Source organism: Dinoponera quadriceps, unplaced genomic scaffold (assembly GCF_001313825.1).
Source record: "Dinoponera quadriceps isolate SergipeBrazil2010 unplaced genomic scaffold, ASM131382v1 scaffold1852, whole genome shotgun sequence".
NCBI classification, from domain to species: Eukaryota; Metazoa; Arthropoda; class Insecta; order Hymenoptera; family Formicidae; genus Dinoponera; species Dinoponera quadriceps.
Genome location: NW_014556131.1, coordinates 298,481 through 323,790, shown reverse-complemented (window position 1 = coordinate 323,790; position 25,310 = coordinate 298,481). Strand labels below are relative to the sequence as shown.

Here is a 25,310-nt window from a genome sequence, read left to right as displayed (position 1 = left end):
GGGTAAAAATATTAATTGCATTTTTCCATCGTTCCGCACGCAGTCGTCCGCTCGAACCTGGTTTCGCGCTTCATTATGTCCATATTTACGACAGGAACGGCGAAATCAATTTCCCACCCCTCCCCCCGTCTCTCAAAGTTCGAATAAAACAGTAACACGCGCGACGCGCGCGCGTATGTGTGTGTTTAAAGTGCGCCCGTATCTGACCGAAATGCAGCGGACATTGCGTTCCCGTCGAATTGGGACGCTGCAATAATATGTACACATTGTTACATCGAGAATTGGTATCACGTCGATACTGCCGAAATGTTAAGTTGCCAAGAGACACGGCGACTGAAGGGCTAAACGACACCACCACGCCGTATTGGATAGCAAATGTCGAGAGGGTCGCCCGGTGTGCTTCGAAAGAATGAAACTCTCGCTCGCTCGCGAAAAATCGAACAATCCCGCATAACGAGGCGCAACTTGAGCTATGCGCCGCATATTTCATCGCATCGGGCGAATCGTCGTTGTCCTCGTTCGGCGGATGATACATAGTCGACGTATTATACGCCGGTCACGCTATTGTAAATTGATGCCTCGTCATTCCCCGAATGACTGCGAACCGGCAAAAAAGTACACACATTTTCAATTCGACGTGGCGGTGGTGAGCGCCGCCGGATGGATCGAACAAACGCGCGTGCTGCAATAGCGCGAGCGGATGCGGCCACTGCAGGTGGCGTGTAATTTAACACACCAATATATCTGATTCACATATACTGGCGGAGCGGTAAGTGCCTAAGTGGACACTTCATGCCTAGACGAGGCGCGCGGACACTTAACGCTCTTGCAATCGGAGAATCCGCGCGAGTGCCCGAGGGCGGTAACGCATTCTTACGAAAGTTCAGCTCGTCGAAGGAGAGAGTGAATTATTATTTTCTGACGTTGTACACACGCGCGCGCCGTTCAGCGAAGCGCGATCTCTGCCGATCCGCGACCTGATCGACGACTCGAGTTGAAAAATCTGGGAAGATTTCAACGGCAAAATAATATAACAATACAGCGCGGAACATTTTAAATGCCGTGTTTTTCGACAATATTTTTTTGGCGCTTTTGTTGCCGTTTTATCTTTGAACTCTCTCGTTATTATTCTTACAAATATTTGTTAGCCTAAAAACAAATGGTTCCCCCTCCCCCCCCCATCATACTGGCGAAATTTGCACGCTCCCGGGAATTAAAATATTTCCAAAAATATTGTTAAACCACGCGCTTTCATTCACTGGCCCTTTCAATTAATATATTGTTTATGCAATTCAATATGCAAACTCCCCCCCCCCCCCCCTCCCTCCGTCCGTTGCGCGGAGCGACCGCAACAATACCGTGAGTTTGCTCAACGTGATAAACTTCCAAATTTACACAGCCACGGTGAATCTACGAAAAGAGATAACGTTCACTGGTATCTCTCTCCTCTCTCCCTCTCCTCCCCCCTCTCCCTCTCTCTCTCTCTCACTCTCTCTGACGCCGTAATATATACGATGAAATGTATTTCCACAAACTGTCACGCGTTTGACAAACGTGAGAGAGCTTTCGTAATATATTTAAAATCCATGTATATATATATATATATATACATATATAAAACACATATACAAATGTATATATATATATATATATGTATATATACACACATACATATAAACGAGGATTATCGTCGGATGTCAATTTGCATCGACACGTGCGCTACGGCTGCATAATTTATTCACCAGCCAGCGTATACATTTTATATAAGCGCGGATACTCATCGGAAAAACGAGTTTCTTCAGCCGTTTCTTCACCGTTAGTATCGTATGCAAATTCGAGCATAATTCGATCGCGAACTTAAATCGTCGGCTTTAAACACGGCGAAGGAACGCACGCGCACGTCCTCCGCTGGGAAACCAGAATCTTCCGCCAACACATCGAGTCGATGCTGGCTAACACAATACACCGTGAAGGAAAATGCATATGTATACTAGAAGTAGGAGAAATATCGAAAGCATATCAATTATTATCGATAGTTCCAGCTACAGAAAACTACATATCGACGTTTTTCTTACGATCATCTGTGGTTTCCGATATTTTTGTTTTTCATCGTATATAACCCGCGAACAATGATTCGGATGTATTTGAGCTAAAGTTTACTTGATACTGCAAGCTTCGAATATTACCATATAAATTAATAAAAAACCCGTATTCATAGTATGAATTAATTCATAGATAAATTCAATTCAGAGTAGAATCGAAGATCGGTATTCATAGTTAGATCGTTTATATTTAAGATCGTTTTAAGTTTATGTTCAGATGCTTCCTAGCTAATGAAATGAGCTGTACAGCGTGGGGAAAATATCCGAATTCCGAAGTGGTTTCTTAATTCCGGATAGGTGCTTTTCTCGACTCCTAAGTGCTGCATTCTGCACTGCAACTGATTCTTGTAACCAATTGAGAAAGCTGATTCTAGCAGTTATTTTAAGCCGGATCGCATCATCATGTACGTGCATTACGTTGCTTTTGAAATTGTAATTGTTTTAAAATTGTAATCAGTGGAAAGAAATATTCTTCGAAATTTCCTGCGCAAATCCATCACGTAGTCAAGATAAGAAATACTTAGACAATATTTATGTTAAAAAGTAGTTTAAAGTAGACGTAATTTTTGCGTTATTTCAAAAGTATGCGTTACTTCAAAAATATCCCACATTCAGAATTAAATTATCTTGGCTAACACGTAGCCAGATCGGAATCAGATTCAGCTGCTGAAAAACAACAAAAAAACATACTGTTTTTACTTACCACTTCAAGGAACAAAATCGGCCCATTTTACCCAATGTCATTTTGTAGCATTGTAATAGTCCAGAAAATAATCGATAATTATCGGTAGTTGGGTACCAAACTACCGGTAATTATCGGCAGTTACGACCACCGGTGGTTCTCCACCTTAAATATATACAAACGCTGCGAAGCAATTGCGATATTTCCAGCCGCGGTGACTCAACATCTACGTCGCGCGTCGAACTCATCGGTACCAGTCTCTACAAGACACTTATTTCTCGCTGATTCATACGTATGCTCTTCTGCCCCCCTACCTGTACGCAAAGCTAATGTGACGATAACCAAGCAAATATATATAACAAGCGTGATAAAATTCAGGGTTAATATCATTTAAATATGACTTCAGCGAATTACATACGCCTGCTGTCTCATCGAGCGAAGATATCTCTTGTCGAATAATTTTATTTTCGGCGAGTGTGAAGAATTCTCTGTGACGAATCTGAAGAAATATTCTGTGTTCTCGTAATGGAAAAAAGAATGAGGAAAGATGTACGCGTACCTCACGCGTACTTCACACATATGCTTAACGGTGATTCATTATCATTGGCGATACGTTGTCGTCCCGATTACCCGCTCGAAACTTTCGCACACGACGCCGATCCAGTTACCCTTAATCGACTCGGTCCGCGAGCTTTTCAAAGGTGAGGGAATTACAAAGTCTAATCGCAGACTGTTTGCGGTTAACGAGCTAACGCGCTTGTCAAATCACGGACACGTGGGAGGATCGCGTATTAAGTGTCACGAGGAGAGATCTCGACGCGGATTTCCGCGCCCGTCTTCATCGGGTTCATAAGCGTTCCGGAAAAAAAAAAATATATATATATATATACATCGGCAACGATATGTATTTTATTTTGTGCATAAAGGAGACGAGTTTCAAATTGCGCAATGAAATCATCAGCGTACGATATAGACATCTCGAAAATCACAGAGCGACAGAGCGAGGTTAACCGCTTGCTTTATTTGTATAGCAAATTACGATACTTTCCGTGCGCCGATCGAGCGCTCTTTATCTTTAACCAATAAAATATTACTCCAGCCGGGGAGGAGGCTGCGTAACTACGAGCGTCGCAATAAGTTACGTGTCGTTACTTGTTAGAAATTCGCGGGTAATGAAGTATGCGGTGTTCCAGCTGCGCTTCTGCAATAATGGCATTTACATTATGTAAACGGTCGACGGCGCAATAAGATTAGTCGGCGCTCTCATCTGCATTTCATAATCGAGAGATATAAGCTTGGAAGGGGGAGGGGGAGAAATAACGATATTCGTCGATATTCCAGCGTCGGGCGATCGAGACTTGCACGTGTGTTAGCGCCGAACACGGACGTCATTTTTAAGTGCCCGTTATAATTCATGTCACGTATGCGTAGAAACGAATAAATATGGAACACATGATGACTCAGGACTCGAAAAGTTATTTACAAAGAGCGAAGAATAATCCGTTAAAGCGGACTGCGCAAAAATCTTATCGAGACATTACCCCGACAAATCTCCCTACAAATGTTATCATCGACAACATTTTCGTTAGATTAGAGCTATACGCGAGCGGCAGATAATTCTACAACGGAAGAGGCACTGTAGACCGAGAGGTACTTGACATTGTTTCGCAAACGCGTTTAATTATACTAGATCGTAGAAAAATATTTTCTTCAATTATTTTGAATCGGTTATAAGAATCGAATAATTTTTAACCGTGCGGCTAAACTGTTATCAAGGGATATCACGGGGTACAGCAACCACGGCAACCGGATGATGCGATTCCACGTATTTCGCGGATATCCGGAAAGCTCGTGTCGCACTTCGTTATTCCGCGCGGCGTCTTTTTAATAAGACTTTTTTTTCGACATACCGGTGCGGAATGTCATCGGCACAATACGGACTCGGCGGAACTACAAGGAGCCGGCGCGCGAGAGACACAGAGAGAGAGAGAGAGAGCTGAATGCGGAACTTAAATTATGCATGCTGCGTCTTCCGACGCGCCGTTAAATACATTCAACCGATTGCCCGCGCTCACAGTGGCAAGAGTTCACGACGAAAGCAGTCGCCTTCGGTCCGCGGCCATTATATGCCGGCTCTTCCGCATCATAAATTATAGCGGGTACGCGCGGGCCGGAAGGATCACAGGAAGCGGGCATGAAGCCGAAAACAACAGCGTGATCCACATTGCAATCGACCCGTGAAATGCATTTTCACGAAATTACCAGCGGCCTGTGAATGAGCACGATGCGCGCGCGACGCGGCCGCTTCGAAAATTCGTCCAAAATCCGGCTACATCGGACATACGCAATTACTTTTAATCAAACTGTCTGTTTGCAGCAGGCCGCCGTGTCGGTGCGGTCACTGAACGCACGACTTAACGGCATTCGACCGGTCCGGGCTCTCCCTCTCTCTCTCTCTCTCTATTTCTATCTCTCTGTCTCTCTCACTCTCGTTAATCCACTCGAACGCTTGTGACTAATCGCGCATCGGCGAACAATAGCCGACGCGATTGTCGCTCATTATGCCCCGATGACGCAGCGCCGAAGGGTTGCACCTAAAACGATTCTTCTTTTTTCTTTTTTTCCAGGCGCGACCGTCACGAGCGGATGAGACGTGTCTCTGAGTGAGTCACAGATCGTTAACAAGAACCTGAAGTCGTCCTGTTTTACCGCAAACTTGTTGGTACTGTACACGTTACTGGTTGGGACTAATTAAACATTTTTTTACGCAATTACAACACACACATTAATGTGAACGAGAACGGTTGACTTTATTCGACAAACGAAAAAAGTTTTATAATTTGCTAACTTCTTTTCGTTTTTCGAATGAAACCAATCGTCCCCGCCCATATCAACATATATATTGTAATTGTACAAAAGGATTTTTAATTCTGTGCAGCCAGTAGTGAGTGTAGTAAAAAAATTTGCGGTAAAACAGGATGACTCCAGGAATCCTCTTAACTCAGGAATCATCAGTCATTTCAAATCTCACCGGTCAGAAAATGAAGCTCACGTCGCAATGATCAAAAACTCATGTCTATCTTTCATTTAGACATGTAAAGACTTAACTTGCGCAACAAAAATTGGCTGTGACCCGTCTTATTCATGTTATAAGCCTATAAAAACTTGGTGAGGTATAAAACCACCTCGGGTGATCGTTCACGTTACGAAATTAGTCAAGCAAAGTAAGAATTCGTATTATGAAGGCAAGATAAGTTTAAATGAGGTTGTATGTACACCTATAAACACCAAGCAACATTTACATTACATCTGATACTGACTGATAGAAATGTCCGGAAAAATAGAGAGAGGTGCAATTATTAAATATTAAATATTTTTATTTATTGTTTATAATTAACGTATATAGTTAACGTTAACATTTATTGTACAAGTGAAATTAATATTTTTTAAACTGCATTTTTATTTAGTGCTAAATATAAAAAATATCTGTGTTCTTAAAAATTTATAATTTTTTTGTTTAAAAATATCTTTATGTTATATATTTATATAATATAATAAGGAAATGAATATAAACGAATAAAAAAATAAAATTATAAGGAAAAAATTATAAGGAAAAAGTAATAAAGAAATATAGAAATAAAAAAAAGTAATTTTTTACAATCCTGAATTAACACTAGTAACTTTATATGACAAGAACCTTTTAAATATATTATCCTATTGAACATAGATAATAAAACAGTAGTTCCCGATTGATATCCTCATACATTTAGAGATACTGTCATAATAAGACACTTGAAATACTCTTATTTCGTTTCTAAATATTTTTTTATTTTTTTCAAAAAGTAGCGAGTAAATTTATATCTACAATGTCCCCAAATAATAGTAAGTCATGGAGCGATCGATAATATGCTATATTTTGGTTCATAACAGCAATATTGGGGTCTAAAGTGACCCGAATGGTCGTTTACGATCGTTTACCATCGTTTACCATCGTTTATTTTAGGTGAAGAAAATAAGATGAACGCGATTTTAGCCGATTGATCGCGCATTTATAGCTTTCCGAAACATCGCTCTCTCTTAATTTACACCACTCAGAGTCAATCAATTCGAATAACTGTCGCGGAAAAAATCTGTAGCGTGACACGTTCGACTCTCTTAATTAAGGATTCTTGATCGCCCGGGGCGAGTTTGAAGCTTTTCAACTAATCGTAAGTTGCAATCCGTATTGCTCGAAGACATCAACTTCTGGAAATCTATTTGCCGCGTTTCCGCCGTAACTCCGATCGCGGCGTTAGGTGACACTGCATAGACAGCGGGTTACAGAGGAGGCACGGAAGTACCTCGAGCGATAATAGGTGCAAGGTTAAATTCATACGCGGCGAAACGGACGTCGCGTAATAACACGTTCGCCCGCTTACAATGAATCGTTTGTATTCATTGTTGCCGCGCGATTTTCGCGCAGTACTCGCGATGAATCGCGCGCATTGCGGAAAATCCGCGGAATTGACGAAGCGATCACAGTCGCATATGTACGTATACCCGCCCGTCTCGTACTCCACTCGAGACGCAGAAAACAATGCGAATCGCACGTGACGCCGCACAACTGTCGGGTATTCTTAGAAAATTACACACTCACGTGGATTCGCCAATCTGTCCGATCAGTGAACAACGCACAAAGAGCGATCGGGGGATAATGAGAGTGTGTGCCGTCGAGTGTATATAACAATCCCTTTTATCGACTTCTACGTATCAGCGAAGAGAAGGCCTTTTAAGTTACACTTTTCCAAGTACGCCGAAACTCGTCGCGCCGCGCGAATGTACAATTTAGAAACCGATGCCTTCCCCACTGACGAGAGTGATTTTTACGAAGCGCGAACGCGCTGTGCGTATTAATTGCGGAATAATTTGGAAATATCCAACTCGGCAAATTTGCCAGAGGGAAATTTTTACAAAAAAAGTCACTCGTTTCGAATATATCACGCGCGCAGAGAGAGAGAGAGAGAGAGTTATTAATTAAAACAATCTGTCGCGGCGCACCCGGCAGCGTAAAAATAACGAGGGTTCGTGTTTCAGGGTTAAGCATCTTGTCAGGCGACTCGGCTGCTTTCGAAGTTTCCTCCCGGCTGCTCGTGTAGTGGATTTCTTATGCGAAAGCGTGCAAGCAGCACAGAGGTACACCGGCATGCACGCGTGTACACACGAGCATGTTGCGAGACGCACGAATAATTATCGTGTTCCGCTGCGCTACTTCGCCACCGGCGGAGCCCGCGGCTTCTACAATAATAACAATCATAATAATGACGTTGGTAATAATAATAACAACAATAACACCCGCATGTACAACTCGCGCACGCACACCGCCCTTGTTCGCTACAGACGTGTGCGTACGATAAAGATCCTCTTCGTGACACTTACATTCCCCCTCTGACCTGTTCCTTTTTTGGCCATGATAAAATCCATCGGCCATCTCGACGCGTCGGAAATGTTATTCGCGCCATTTATCAAATCGCGTTTTTCCTCGAAAATTGTTTCGCTGAAATAACGATCTCTCTCTCTCTCTCGAACTCGTAACTGAGTCCGACAGCGGCGCGAGATAACGTTTAGAACGTTTACTCGGAACAGCGCATTACTCACGCGGTTATGCACCCCGCAATTCGTGTAATTATCAGCGGTAGGCCGGCGGAAGGCAGGAGACGTTTTCACGTAACGGCTGGTGCGTGTGCTACCGGATAACGCGATCAATCGGCGCGCTCGTTCGCTCGTCGGAATCGTCGAGAAGAAAAAAGTCTGTCGCGACGTTAACGCGTATCCGTGTTTTTCACCGGTTGAGAGGGGGGAGAGCGGCGAAATTACGCGGGGGGCACATTCGATACCGGGAAAAGCCGCCGTCAACGTGACTCAAGTGTCGCGCCGCCGCGGGGTCACCGGTCACGTGGCCAGCGAGTCACGTGACGCGGCGCGCTCGGCGATTGGTCCGACGGCGATCGAGATATCGCGTGTAGAACGTGGCGGACGAACGTTGCGGGGCAAAGAGAGTCGGTGTTTTCCGTGGCCGGTCCAGCGGATAACCTTGATCCTTTCGCACGTCGTACGTGACAGCCGTCGTTCGCCGGTGGAGACCGGTCAGTGTCGATCGGAGCATCGTCGAGGCAACAGGCGAGCGAGCGAGCGAGCAAGCGAGAGAGATTCAACGAGCAGTTAGCACCGACCGGAATTGTGCGACAGGATGAAGGCATTCGTTCTACTCGTCGCGACGTGCCTCGTCGCGTGCGCCTACGCTGTTCCGAGTGAGTGGAAACACAACTTAACGTATTAGAGATTTACGATTTTCTCACGAAAACGAGCGGCGTTTAAGTCACGGAGGAGGCGGGACGAGCTATCGCGCTGATTTTCTCGTGTTATTATTACGCCCACTTACGCACGGGAGCACACTAGTGCGCGCTCACGGCGATCCCTATCAATCTTTCCGCGGTCTAAGTTAATAGGTTAGATAGGCGTGTTAAATACATCGGGATGTTAAGTACATCGCGTCTTCGCATTCGGACGAGTTGTCGTCGCTGCGTGGCCGTAACGAACAGTTTCCGCCGTTTGAGGGGCGGCGCGTTCGGAAAAAAGAAACACGCCGGACGATCGCCGTAAAAATAGGTCTCGTCTCGAGAACTACGATCCGGGAAAAAACCGTTACTCCGCCGGGGAAATTTTCGAAAAGACACTCGTACACGTTTATGAAATGCGAGCTCGCTCGTGGCGTGTCTCTCGAATTTGCCATCTTACCTTCCCAGCGTGGGTTACACGCCGCTTAATATTTCTCAATATAAACAGAGCCGCGTAAATGATTAATATTAAACGTTCGCGTAATTCAGACGACGGAGACCTCGCAATCGGGGAAACGCAAAGTCGAGAGCGGCGTTCGGTATTAGTAAACAATGCAAAAACACAGACTGGCACAATAATGTAGTATTGTGCTCTTATCAACTGGATTATGCTGTGAATTACGATTGCGTTCCTCGGCTGGGTTCTAGTTTCAAAGGTTTCCGCACGGAAGGGTTTCCGCGCGGGAAGGTTTTCGCGTCGAAATTATTCTTCCTACAGATATACCGACAGACACACACATACGCACGCACACACATTCGTACCTTCCCCGTCTGATGCAATCGCTCGTCGGTAAAATAATTCGTACACTCGTGGCGACCGGGCCTGGCCCGGATCGAGAGAGACGATAGTTCTCGTAAAATGGATTTTTCAGATCAACATGAAGCTGTCATGAACGCGATCATTCGCTATTTTTATCTCGTCACTTTGTTATTCGACGGGATTACGTAATCACGATTACGGGGGTAGTTTTCATTTCCCCTCGGTGCGGAAATTGCCCTCTGACTGTTATTCGGAGCTGATTGCAATTTGCGATCCTCAAAGTCGCCTATTTATACGCGAAACCGGATTATCCAAGTGAAACAATGAGGCGTTCCAATACGTTGTATAATTAGCTCTTTTGATTCCGAAGACGAGAAACGCTTGCTCGGATGCTATTCTTCAGCCAATAAGAAGCCCGAAGCCGACGGGAACAACAATCCAGGCCGGATAATGGATGAATGACGATGACCCATCACCAATCATAAGAGATAAAATACTCGGCCGCGCATTAATAACAGTTCGTTTCAGCTTACTCAGTTACTCAGGTCCAATCACGCAAACAGATTTCTTACATGGCTTCTATCTCTTTCTTTTTCTCTTGTTAATAAGATTAGCGGGAGAGCCGATTACGTAGTAATCGTCGTCAAAATTGAATCTTTTAAATCAACGTTCGCTTCGCGGCCGTCACTCGACTTAATGTCGCTTTTCGCGAGACGAATAAATTAGCGGGGTCCCCGCCGAAGTTCGCCGCCTTGCGTCGCAATAAAACTTACGTTACTCTACGTTACACGCGGCAGCTTATTTTCCATACATTCTTGTTCGACTCCAACAACGTTTATCGCAGCCTCGTTCGTCGCATCGGGCGATTCCTCGGAATTATTTGCATTCGGTTCACGATATTTATGCGTCATTATAAAGAGAAGCGGAGCTCCGGATGCGAATATCTCGATTGAATGTCAGGTCACGAAGAAATCGTAGGAGCAGATAGCACGCTCGAACTACTTAAGGCCCGTTGTTTACTCGATTACAACTCGATATGAAATTCACTTCCAGCGTAGACTTTGCTAATTAGCATCGGCCCCGTTTTTGCGAGACGGAAACGGCAGGAAGCTCGTTTAATTGGAGCTGCTTCGTCCCCAAGATAATTGTCCGAGAGAATTCCCGTCGAACTCCAATTTATTCCTCTTGATTTTAATGTAACTTTATCTCTCTCTCTCTCTCTCTCGGTCGTCGCTTTTGTGTGTCTCTCGCCGTGCTTCCCAACGTGCGGGAATCCTTACAAAAATAACACGACTTTTCCGGCAAATTGCAAATTACGATCCCATCGCTGATTTATCGGGATCCTCCGCCGTGGAAATCAAGTGACCTGTACATCACGCCCGTCAAGTGAATGCGACACATCGGTCTCACGTGTCAATGAGAGGTTTCTTTCCGATAATAAATGAACTTAAACTCTCCGATCAGTCGGATTCTAAGGTAAAAACTTCGTAATTAAACCAACGCATTGTTTCATTAATTCGGGAAAAATTGTCCCGTCCGTGAGTGTACGATGAACTTTCGAACTCGGTGCTTTAGCACCTTCGTGCCCGCCGCGTTTCGAAGCCGCGAAGAAGCGTTTTCCCTCGCGGCTGCTTAAATGTGTAAACAGCGTTTATAATTTTTACGCAAACGTCTCTAAAGGAGATTAATGAGTTTCCGGTCGAATTAATTGTGCATGAATAAATGCATGCCGGGTTATTGCGACGAACATTTGTAAAACAGTCCCGGAACCTCGTGCGAACATATTCGCTGCGGAGCGCGCCGAATGATACGAATATTTTACCGTGTGACGCGCGCTGTGTGCACGCCGGTTAACGCGCGCGTAAAGCATCGCGAGCGTGGCCGGTGTGAAACAAAAGTTTTCCGGATTGTTAACTGTACCGACAACGGTATTACTAGCAATTACCGCAAAAAATACCGTATACGAGTGATAGTGCTCGGTGTGAAGAAGGAGAGAGAGAGAGAGAGAGAGAGTTCACAATTGCAAAGCTATCAGAGCGGCCCGTTCAGCTGGAACGCGTATAATAAGCGGAGCGTACAATCGCACAATTAAATTTCTTTCGCCACAAGGGCGAGTATTACGTCGGTTATTACCGCCGGACGACGTGCGCGACGTAACTCCGGTGAAGCGTTTCCCTTAACGTGATGCACCTGCCAGTTTTCATGTCGCGAAATTTCGCCCGCGTTACACAGAGCGCTGCCTCCAGGCAGGAGAGAACGTCTGCTCTCATTACGCCCGCCGACAGCCCGCGTGACAGCGGGATAATAATGTAATTTTTGGGATTTGTCGGGGGGAACGGCCAACAAGCTGCGAAATCGAGTTTCGGGCGAGTTTCGATCGCGGCGAAACACACGAGGCGTCTTCTTGCGCCCGGGCAACGAGCGCGACGAACGGTTTATCGGCGCCGAATGTGAGCCTCGCGCCCGGCGGATTTCAGCAGATTTGATTTAACGCCTTAATCCTATTGAGAATACACGTAATCGTCGCGCCGCGCCGGCTAATCGCGCGTCGTCTTTCGAGATAAGCTTGCGCAATCGTTCGCAATCGTAAATTTCTCTCTCTCTCTCTCTCCCTCGTGCTACGACACACACAGCACCAGCACGAACGCAGCGTTCCCCGTCGTTGCTCCGGCTCGTTCGCGAGTAATTGTACTTTATATCGAAACCAATACGGTAATAGTCGAATTTGCGGGGGACGTGGTTACACGCGCTCTGATAAAAGGGGATATTGCATATTTATGCTTGTTAACGATCAATTACATTAACACAGTGTTGTGTCCGCGATTAAGGAATAATTACTGGTTCAGGAGGGGGGGAGCATAAACGATTTACAAATGTTGTGTATAATTTCATAAAATGGGGAACGAAGTTCGCACGCGTGTTTGCTCGCACGTGGCTCGCCGGTGCGGTGCGCGCAACGTTCGACAGCGTTTATTTAAAGTTACCATCGAAAGCACTCCTCGTTAAAGTCGCGGCTCGACTTTCACCACACATACATCGACATATGTCTCTATTTTATCGCGTTGCCATCGTCGCCCGTTGTAATGTTAATGGAGCGTTTTCGTCGCAAGTATACCGCGCGGTTTGTGCGCGGTAAAGTCCGCGAGGCGGGTCGCAGCAACACACACGCATGCGACAACGAACGTTTCGCGCAAAAATGTGCCGCGCGTAAATCATTCGATCCGCTTCGACGGCAATTACGAGGACGGGAAAGAACTCGTGACTAATTACTTCCGATATCGTGCGCCGTCCTTCTGATTAGTCGGTTCGCGGCGGCGTTGTGCCGTTGCACAATCCGGTAATGTCATTCCTTCTTCCTATGTTCCGCATCGCGATCGACGCGAGCCTCCTGTCGCCGCTTCCCTTTCACCCGCCCCCTTCACACGTCCGCAATTGCGCCCGGTGTACGTGTGTCGCACGTGTGTCGGCCGCGCGCGCAATGCGGACAGTCTATACCCGACACACACAATGCAGTACGATCGTGCAGCAAAGTACAATAATGGACTCCGATCGGGGGTACTTTCGTGCCCCCTTGTGTGTACTTGCTCTCGGAGAGAGCCTGTTCTCTTTCTATTTTCCGTCCCGTTCCCGCGATGCTCGCGGCAGTGGGCGACGAGGGCATTAAGATTTTATTTCTTTCTGTCTATACCGAGAGAAAAATATTTGAATACCTGATATTTTTGTAACTATAATCATCATAGTGAGAGAATTATAGTATATATTATAAGTCGGAAAATTTTCCAGCGAGCATTATTACAGTGTTGATGATAATAACCTTGTATGCATTTTTTGTTGTTATTCATATTTTTATTGTTAAAACGGTAAAATGGTTGGCATGGAAAATAACAATAATTTCTCTCGGTATACTGTACGAACATACTAACTACATTTGTATAAAACGGTCAAGGAAATATCTCGGAAAAATGTAGAAAAAAGAGGGGTATAAAAATATTATATTCCTTTATTATGTTTTATTGTATTTTATTATATTTTATCATACTTTTTATTATATTTTTATACACAGTAATTGTGAATACTTTTTGTTTCCGAGCGTTAGCGCCGTGTCTTTCACGGATCGTGAATATCCATTGTTAATTTTGAAAATGTTTTCCGAACGAACGGAGATTTCTCTCTGTAAGTCATTAATTTCCTTTTGCGTCCAACATTTTTTTCGAAAAAAAAAAAAAATCTGAAAGCATCGCGAAGACCAACCCCGACGTCAGTTATCAGGCTCCGCTGTGGCGCTTGCCTCGCACGATTCCGTACGTGGAGTGTCCTTGCACGTCTACGGCTTAGTTTGTCGTGTGCACCTCCGTATCTGGAGGCGAAGTGCAGCCACGGATTATGACCAACTCATATTATTTTCCTGTCGCGAACAGGCCGGCTCCGTTGACGTAGTGCCGGGACTAGCCTTGAGTGGCAGTGGCACTGCAGAATATGCAGCCATTAAGTATGCAGTCCGCGTCGCGCCACCGCCTTGCGGTCATTTAAATGAAAAAAGGCGGTACACCGCAAACGTTTTGTCGGCGCATCTTGCCTGCCTTTTGTTCCTTTTGCACGGCTCGATGCGAACAGGGGGATGGCGGGAGAGGGGGGCGGACGAACATTTCGGTTGCGAATCGCGACGACAATTAACCGCCGTAGAATCGCCTGCCTTGGCACGTTCGACTAAATGCGCGTTTCTTGCCATTCGATAATTATAGGCGATAACTGGCGTCGTGCGCTCGGTAATCAAACGGTGCGCAAGGTAAACAATTGGTGCACAGACGTAAATAGATGTTGGAAGTGCGATTATTTTTATATTTCTAAGTACGTTTTTTGTCATAGATGTGTGTTTTATCAATTCGCTTATTTCGAGAAACGATTAAGGCACGAGCGAGCCCCTTTGCGGACGTTTTGCCTACGTTTGTGCATTCTTTAATCACCTGCAGCTGATACAGCGAATAATTTTGGTATGTGGGTCGATGAAACGGATATCGAAAGGTCGTCTAACTTCGGAAATACCAATTCGCTTGATATTCTCAGTTGTCTTGGTTGCATCCAATAAAAGTAGCCAATTAACCAATTTGTGTTATACAGAAAAAAATAATATATAATATTCTTATAATATTCTTTCTTACTTATGAGAATATCTGTCATTGATTTAATATTAATTTTCCTCCGTGTACATTTCATGATACTGCGCAGGCCATGAAGAAAAATTAAAGAAGCGTACTAACACGTAAAATTAGATCACAATCTATCACCGATCTGTCTTCTCGACATTATTCACGCGCGAAATCATCACCGCTCTTTTTTTCTAAAAAAAAACGAAACAACTAACGAAAAAGTCAATTTAAATTTTCGTTCGGATACGTTCGCTCGAAATAAATTATCAGCGTTTATATGCGAGTCCGCTTCTACAAAAGTTCTCTTCTAAGCAATTTGTTACGGGGATACGTATGTCCTAGGCGCACGACACGAGATGGAACGAGTATACATTTCAGGATTAAAGTAAAGCGCATCTTTAGCTTCAGCTCGTGCGCGACTTTTGTCCCGGCGATACATTTCGCCGCGTGCGTGCGCCGTATAATTCGCGTAAGCGACGTACTGTTATAATAATATTTGCACAAGCGTACGATGCAGATTGTCCGCGTGCAGAGTTCGGAGCATTAATCGTAATTTATATTAACATCCGCATAAATAATCCGCGATACCGAAGCGTAGGGAATCAAATCGCCCCTGCGAGGAAATGCGTGCGGCGAATCCTGTTTTCCGGAGAAAAAGAAATAATTTAACGATCCTCATTGCGCGCGCGCACGTAAAGCTTGAATATTTTCAAAGTGGAACGTATTGCAAAAGGAAACAATTTAATTCTAATATTCGCGTGTCCGCGCCGATTTGCATGTTGTATTTATGGTCGCTCTCCCGTCGTAGGGAAAATAATATCGACATTGGACCTTGCTTGAAAGCACGAACAGCCCAACGTGCGATGCCGCATACCCGTTATAGTGATTTAACGGCGTCGTTTAATGCAACACAATATCGGCAGCAATTATGCATATGTGTGAAAGGCACGCCGCCGTTAAACATCACGCATAAAAGTCTTTACCGTCGAGTAATTTGCCTATCGCCATTTGCGCAGCAATGAAACGGCCGGAGATAATAAAAAACAGTATTCGGGCGTATCTCGTGCGGATCTCGCGGACAAATTGACCGCGCGCGCGCGCGCGCGCATTCGCGGATGGATCGCGAACTGTGGATTTCAAGGAGGGAAATATTCACGCGGCGCGGTGTACAAAAAAGGGGAAAAAAGTCTCAATTACCGTAACTGAGTAAGGACCGGGTGAAAATTCAGCGGCAACTCGGTGACAAGAAATGATACATCTCTGTTACCGCGAGACTGAGAACATTTCGTGCGAACAATCAGCTACATGAAAACTCGGTTGAGGCAATTGAGAGTAATTGATTAAGCGGAAACCTCTTAAGATGGATACGCACTGAGTGAATGACAACGAACAGCGAGTGTGTAATACGAATGCACAGAGTAAAACGGAGTAATGATCACTTAAACGGAAACTCTCATAAAACTGGTGAGAAGTGACAGTTATATCGGAAAACGGTGAAATAAATTTTTCGCAATGGCATCAGCTGTGAACAATGCTAAGATAACAGTTTTCTCTGACGTTTCCTTTGGTCCTCCGTAGAAGATAAAAACTTACAGAATTCAATTAATGCCGATTATAGCCGAGATGTAGAGGTGACCGGTATTATTCCATTCTCCTCTATTTGCGTCTAAACGCGCACGAACTTTCTTTGATGAATCACCTTGTGAACAAATCGGCCCGAAACGTTCTGTTTGCATTCTCTAAGGCGTACACATTTTCCAAATTGTAAGAACGAGAGTTTGCATTCGCTGTTCGTTTCTTATTCATTCGTTCAGTATATACCCAGCTTTACAGGGATCTTTCTGTTTCTACAATCGTCTTTTCCGTCTAGTCCTCGGGCAACTGAAAGTTCAGTTACACTAACGGAGTTGTTTTTTCCGTGCACGCTTCGTTTCACCGTTAAAATTTGCGTGAGGAAAATCGTTTCTCAATCTCGGCGATTTCGATCGCTCCTCAAAAACACGGGGATTTACAATTTTTTTTCTTTTCTCTCGCGAAATTCTTCAGCACGGCCGAGGAACTCGCAAACTTCCGCATTGTACATTTTGAATGTGCGTGAGGCGAGTATCGCGAGACCGGCGTCTTTTGTTACGACAGAGACGGTATCTACGTATCAAATTTACATTCGCTTGATTTTTTATTCTGAGCCGTTCTGCCGGCGCTTCCTTTCAACTCCCGTATACCAGGGAGATCGCATAATCGAGACATTTTGATCCGGAATAAGAGATACGCTGTCCGATACTTTATACAGTGTCCGAAAGTCGGAGGATTCCCTTGAACCGTTCAAAATGAATAACGAGGCGGTGAAGCTTAATGAAACGTGAAAGCTTTCCAATTAAATAAAATCGGACGGGAACTTTGTATGCGAAACTTTTCGTATTAACGCCGTCGTGAAAGCGAGAGGATCGGAAATACAGTAGCCCTTGGGGGAGAATTATTGAAAAGACGAGTTCACGCCAATATTCGTGGGGCGATAAAATCGAGTTCTACACCGATGGATACGGCATTTTTACGGCCTTCAACTTTGTATTTCTATCGTGTTAGCGCGATTCGCTCAGGGATTATTAATTATTATTATGATATATACGGAATACATCTGCATAAATCTCCACGATTTACGAGTATATTGCAAACGCTGAGTCGATGTTGCAGACATATCCGTTTTTTCCCTCTCTCTCTCTCTCTCTCTCTCTTTTGCAACAGCTTATCAATATTTCACAACATGATAACCAGCTTTTTCGCGCCGTTCGTGCAATTCTTTGGCAAGACTCGAAATATCCGCTGTTGCGAAGAAATGCACCGTATGGTCGCAAATCGAATCACACCTGTGTGCAGGAGGTCCAATGAGAGAAGCTCACGTTGTATAAATCGAGGCATTTTAGACACTTCTGATAAAATTTCTCACGGTGTGGGATGCGAAGTGAAATTCCCGAAGCTGAATCGTGTCCGGAGACGAGAAGTGACGGGATGACTCGCTGGAAAAATGCACGTTCACGGGAGACGAGAGAGGTGAGGGACGCGATTACCCCGGGAGGAAAGGGGCCCACGGGGAAGACGACGAAATGCGTGAAACGCGAAATGTCCGGCGAGCATTCTCGTTGGGTGTAAAGAATTATGGGATAGTCGCTCGGTCAGTCGGCAGACAATCCAATTAGCCGCGAGTCGCGAAGCCATAAACTGCGAACCCCGCGGCGATGGTGCTGGTGGAGGTGCTGGTGGTACTGGTGGTGGCGACGAACGATCGAGTAATTATGAATAGGCGAGTGCATATCGCGCACGGACGATCGAAATCGGATCTACCAAGCAGAAATTCGTTTGAAACCAATCATTAGCGCTCGCCCGCTCGCTCGCCCTCCTGCCCGTCTCGCTCGTTTTTTTCGGCGCCACGTCGCATATCCCTTCCGCCGTGATATCGCCGCCTTCGCGCGAAGGTCTAATAACGAGGATAACGAATATTCCTCCTCGCCGAAACAAATTAAAATTCAATCTCGCGTCTCGACGAATCTGTCGGGAGTAAAAGTCAACGTACCATTGATTTTCAAGATGGGCGGGAGGGGGGGCGAGGAGGGGTCGTAACTCCGCCGGGAGGGCTCGCGGTAATTTCGTGGGTGAGGTGCTCAAATGGCGGATGAAAGAGATTCGCGCACGCGAGAGAAATTTGACGGTCTGGCTTTTTAAAAATGGATTGTTTACTACTGTGTTTTCGACTCCGGCCCCGTCGAGTTTAGAGCCGAGACTTTGTGTACTGAAAGGATCATATTTAAGGTGCGACGGGATCAAGGATCTTTCTCTTTGGGAAGCGACGAGTCGCGCGCGCGCACAATTGTCGGCCGGGAAACCAGCCGGAACAGTATTAACATCTCGCCGAGAGGAAAATAACTTGTTGGGTAAATCATCCGTAAGAGGAGATTAATGGCGGCTTCCAGAGCCCAATGTAGGGACGAAAGATAACGGAAAGGGACTTCTCTTTTTCTGCTTGATATATGTCCCACGGTTACACTGAGAGAAAGATTTGGCAATATATAAAAAAGTTTGGCAGCTGTTGCTAAATAATTTGATGAAATATTGCGAGCCGAACGTTCGGCAACAGTTACAAAATAATTTGATTAGATGAAACAAATATATAGTTTTAAGAACCAAAGTTTAGTTGCTCAAACCGTATATTTAGATGATTCAATTAAACTTTGGTAATTAATACCAAATCTTGATGGCAAAAAATGAGATATATTTGGAAACTATTACTAAACACACGGTCCGTAAGGAAAATTGTTTTAAATAATTATTATCATTTTACTAAAAAAATTTCATTCGTTCTACGTAAACTGTCTTAAGATAACTTGACATTTCATTTTATTCTGATTTTTTTACTTTATATATGAGAATTCTCTATAAAAATGAGTAGTTTTGATCACGTAGAAGTCATCATTCGTCCGACCGTGATCCGTGTTGCTTTATTTCAGTAATCGTGCAGGAATCAACGAGCCATACAAGCTTTCTTTACATCTCGTGCTTATAATGTATTCTTGTATGGAGAAAGAGAAAAAAAATGAATGAGAGAAAGAGAGAGAGAGAGAGAGAGAGAATCATAAATATGTGTTAATAGTTAAATTATTATATAATATTTGTAAGAACGGAATCGAATGATTTAGTTAACTTACCGAATATTTAATAATAATTATCAAACATTTGATAATGGATATTAAATATTTGGTAGTTATTACTATTTTATTTAGTTGATTCAACTCTGAATAACTCATTCATATTGCAGACCAACTGGATACTTGATAATTAATATCAAATCTCGTAACAGTTACCAAATATATTCCATCGAAATCTCGAAGTGCATTTAGTAAATATCCTTTTCCAGTCTTTCTTTTAGTGCACGTAATATAGATTAGTTACGGCAGTTTGTGCGCTTGAAGTGAGAAAAAATATCAACGATTGCTTTTCGAGGTTTTGGCTTACGCGTTTCCAAACCCGTGACTCCGATTTAACTTATCTCATGGTAACAAGCATATCGCCAGTATGCGACGAAGCTATAACGGTGACTAATTAGCGACGAACTGACGTATACATAACGATTCTCAGAAAAGTCTGAGGTCACACGAGCAGGAGTCCTTGTTACCTGACGGACAGTATACATATTGTTTGCATATCGCGAACCGAAAGGAGAAAACATCAACCGACCAACTTACAGGACAAATTCTATGTTGAAAAAATAAGTAAAAAAAGTTTTTACAAACATATGTCCGCGAATTTAGTAAATATTCTTTTCCAATCTTTCTTTTAGTGCACGTAATATAGATTAGTTACTCGTGAACTAACTGAGGTATCACTGATGACTTGATTCTCGGTTTCCTTGCGCAACTACGCATGTTAATCCACAGCTAATGCTTGTTTTCGTTTCAACTTTTTTATCACTTGGCTCGGAATCTTGGAAAAAAATGGCACACGCGTTAAAGTATCAAGGATAGCCGCATGTGTTAATGTTCGTGACGAACAAGCTGAATGTCACATAGTTAAAATGCAATTTTCTTTTATTTTGGCCGAATAAGATGGGTTTTAATGGATTTATTATTGAATAATAAGATGAATTTTAATGGATCTATTATTGAATAATTTAAAAGCGATTTCAAGTTTATGTGAGAATGATCAATTTGGATTTAAGCATTGAATTACTTATTTATCGAATCGCTCGATTATGGAATCTTAAGCTCAGAATTGTTGACGCTTGCCCACGACTTATTATTGATGCGTATTCGCGGACAAGAAGTTTCTAGAGTTCGCGTGAATTCTCAGAAAAAGAAAATATTCCGTCGCTGATCCATATTCGCGCGTATATCTATATATATACACATATATATATATATACAAGGTGTATCTGAATTTTACCGACTAACTTGCAGGACAAATTCTATGTTAAAAAAATAAGTAAAAAAATTTCACAAATATATGTCCGCGAACTTATATTATAAATATTCTTTTCCAGTCTTTCTTTTAGTGCACGTAATATAGATTAATTACTCGTAAAACGGCAGTTTGTGCGCTCGAAGTAAAAGAAAAATATCGACGAATATTTTTCGAGGTCTTGGCTTACGCGTTTCCAAACCTCGCAAAAATTTTGATTTTTGATAATACTGTCAATTTAAATTACTTGGGTACCCGAGATTTCTGAACTGACTATATAACTAATTTTTGACGTTACAAACTACTGATTTTTCTAACGATAACAGATAGTAATAACGTCTGAAATTGTGACTCAATTACTAAAATAACTAATTGACTCGGATAGTCGAATAGTCAAAATTGACTACAGATATAGCTTTCAGAAGATAATAACGATGAAAGAAAATGTGCCGCGATAAGCGGGCTGAAATGCTAATGTAACATTTTTTTTTACCTGTTTTTGAAAATAGTAGCCTGAGTAGCACATGAAACTTTAAAACGACTGCAATAACGTTGTCACAAATTAAACCGCACTGTTTTTGTCTAACACAGCTATCCGCCGCAAATAACTGCAATTAGGGTTGGCAGACTGTGTTATTTCGGTTATCTATTAATTTTGATATTTCTAAATATTAACCGAAGATTCATTTATTGTAACGTTGATATATTATTATTAACGTCGCGAGTGAAATTAAAGGAAGAAACATATTATTTCCTCTTGACATTATTGATAAGGGAGGCGGGCATTTCGAACAATTTTTATAAAAATAATAACAGTATCCAGCCGCTTATTCGTAAAATACGATTTAACGAATGAAATATATATTTTTCAAACCGAGATCAACAAAAACTGTGTCTCAGAAACTAAGCATTTGAGAATATATATTTGCTTTTTTACTTATTTTCTTTTATGTAGAATCTATCCTGTGAGTTCGTTGATTCAAATACACCCTGTAAATTCGCGCATCTGTCCCAGAATAGCTTTATACGATACGCGCTGCAATCATTGCAACGTCATCACGACATCGCGACACGCTCGAAATATCCGACGTGTTACATCTCGTCGAATCTCCTTGTCGATACTTGCGTAACGTTCACTGTACCAAAGTCCGTGCAGCGTCTCAAGTATTTAATGCCGTTAGAGCGCGAAGGAATTTATCGTCGAGACGCTGTATTGATCTTCACTAAACGAGACTGACGTACACGTATGTGCCGGTAATTCTCGTTTCGCGTGATCATCGCATTCCCGAAAACCAGCGCCGAGTGTGATACAAAATCGTACGAGGGAAAGCCGCGGAAACGAAACGAGCGCTTATATTTCTGCGTGGAAAAGCTTTCCAGCTTAACGCGCGCATCGGATTTATAACGGCGGTCTTCAATAATGTAGGACCGCGCAAATTGGGAACCGTCCGTATTCTGCATTAGGATGTCTCTTTCTCTCTCTCTCTCTCTCCTCTTCTTCCCGTCGTGTATTCGCCCGAGCGCGGGAATTGTTACGTTACAAATGAATCCCGACGCACGAGAGCGGATCTAGAATAGAATTTTTCTCTCGGTCGCAATAATCACGACGTTTCCTGTCAGGCAGAATCGCTCATCGGAAAACACACGTACACACTGTATGACTGTGTTTTAACGTCCGGAATATGCGCTTTTTGCGTTACGTAACGCGCTTCGCCGATGCGCGAGGAAAAAGGAGCGCGGTGTCACAAGACGTGACACTTGGATAGTGTGCTCGGAAAGAGAGGAAAAAAAACGCAATTATCGTCGCAGAACGTTGTAAGATCTTCATACCGTAAAGCGGTGTCTGCAATGAGAATTTAAAGCGTAAGACTTGAACTTTAAAAGAATCCCGGAATCGTCCTGTTTTATTTTTTTTTCTTCGGCAAATTTGTTAGTACTCGTTATTGACTGCGCAGAATTAAAAGTCCTCTTGCACAATTATTATACGAACGTTAATGTGGGCGAGGATGGTTGACTTAATTCGAAAAAACAAAATAAAGGTGACAGATTATGCAACTTTTGTTTGTTTTTTCCGTTTTTCGATTAAAATCAACCGTCCTCGGCTACATTAATGCATGTGTTGTAATTGTGCAAAAGAATTTTTAATTCAGTATAACAAATATAATACTAACAAATCTGCGATAAAACCAGACGACTCCAGGATCCTCTTAAGCCTCACCTGAGTCGAGATTTTAGTTCTCTTTTAAGTTTAATTTAATTTTACATTAAGTGTTCAAAGGTTTCATTGTGCTACTTTGATATTACAAATGGGGAAGTTACTTTTATATTTTCCACTTGAAGACTTAATGTAAAATTTAAAATTTCGACTCAGCTAAGCTGTAAGAAATTGACCAATCACAGTCGAATATGAGAAGAATAATCGATTGTGATTAGTCAATTTCTTACGTCTTAAAGCTTAAGTATTAAGGCCTTTGCATATGGAAAAATGTGAGCAGTAAAACCAGTTGAAAACCAGTTGAAATTCCAGTTACTTCTACTTTTTTGTAGGCCAAATCTACCATCATTTTTACGGTCTTTTAGAATACTTAGAGAAATATACTAGTTGGTTGGTCAACTTCTTTGCTATTTAAGTTTTGCTGCTTACTGTTCAAGTCTTACTGCTCGTTTTCCCACTTTTACGCCTTAAATTCTTATTGTAGACACCGTTTAACGTGCGAAGAAAATCGTCGCTGCCACCGATTTAGCCCGCGCTACGCACCGCGCGCTCTCCGTCCGAATCGATTAGCGGCACTTTACACTACAAAAGACCGGCGAACAGTGCCAGAATAACGAAGCCGACACAATAACAGCGAACGAAAAGTAACAAAGGTCTCTGCACTCGCGACGTTTACGTCCAACGCCCAACATCCAACAGGCAGCTGTTCGATTTCACTTTGTATATTTTTGTTACATAAATTTCGGTTACGTAAAGTTAAATCGTTATGCGCGTACAAACTGGAAATGAGAAGATATATCGAATGCGTATATACGGTATACAAAAATTTCACGTATGATCGTAATGATGGTGACACAAGTGGCGCGCATAGTGCGCCAACGCGGCCGATTGTGTTCCTTCGTGAGGCGTCGCACGCGTGATGTTAACTTTAAGACCTCATTAGCGCGTCATTCGACACACCTGCGGATCATGGAATATTACGTAATATTGATATTTACATGTCAAGCACCGGAAAAAGAGAGAGGAGAGAGAGAGAGAGAGCAAACATGATGTAGACTCGCGCCGTTCTCGGCGTCGCTCCGACGTGTTGATAACGACCGAGCCTCCGTCAAATTTCCGACGGGTCAAAATCGAATCGCGAGTCGAAGTTGAGCGCGGAAATCGGCGCGATTTCGCGCGACCCGCCTTGCCGTGTGCATTGCCCCCGAGTGCGTAATACGCTGCCGCATGTCGATCCGACGCACTCTCCCACCTCCGCTCAGCGTGCAATAATTTCTCGCTTCAAATACGGATGACGTACGAGATGTACGTAGGTAGAGAGACGCATACTCGCGCGCGTAGCATATATTCCGTAATGTGTGGTCGCATCTGTGTGTGCACACTCCGTACACCCCGTACAATCTCATCGGCGAGCCATACCACGGGCGCGCAAGTACTTCCAAGTTATTACGCCTTTGACATCAAGTACTTGTGCGGTGCGCTCGCGTGCGCGCGCGCTCGTGCGCTATTTCGATTCCAAGTTTCATAATGTCGGGGGGTGGGGAGGGGGACCTCACCACTTCCCGTTCCATCCAGCTCGATTGGTGTCCCCTGTCTGCCCTTGCTAACCCATCGGTTGAAACTGCAACTTTGATACCGGCGAAAGGCAGTGTCGTCTTCGCAGTTTCCGGGAGTTCGAATCATCGAAATAATTTAGGGACCTCAACTGCATAATCTACTTCGTCCTAGCGCTAAGATGAAATCTCGAGCTCTCGTAAGGCTTCTCTCTCTCTCTCTCTCTCTCTCGAAGTACGAAGGGAAAATTTCTATAGTGCCCTTTCGCGTATATCTGATGCATATCATTCATCTGATACATTTTGTATGATAATATATTTGTACAAAATAAATTCTTAGAGCAGGAATAATAATGAATATAACCGTAAATATTTAATGATAATTACTGACTTACCTGCCAGAAGATGTCAGAAGATAACACTCTGTCAGAAGGACAGCAGCGTAATGCAAATGAAAGTGCAATAGTGAGCTGTAGATTAGAATCGACTTATCGAGCAACTACTTTGATATGAAAATTTCGAGAAAGAGGT

At 43.5% G+C, this 25,310-nt stretch overlaps 1 protein-coding gene across 1 annotated transcript in view; it reads left to right on the top strand.

Moving 5' to 3' along the window:
* Positions 1-8,895: 8,895 nt before the first annotated feature.
* The window catches only part of LOC106746898 (icarapin-like), a 39,864-nt gene continuing 23,449 nt past the window's right edge, over positions 8,896-25,310 (top strand). Inside the window, exon 1 of the mRNA XM_014624031.1 lies at positions 8,896-9,071. Within this exon, the coding sequence (XP_014479517.1) occupies positions 9,011-9,071 (61 nt within the window). The 5' untranslated portion in view covers positions 8,896-9,010. The remainder of the gene's footprint in view (positions 9,072-25,310) is intronic.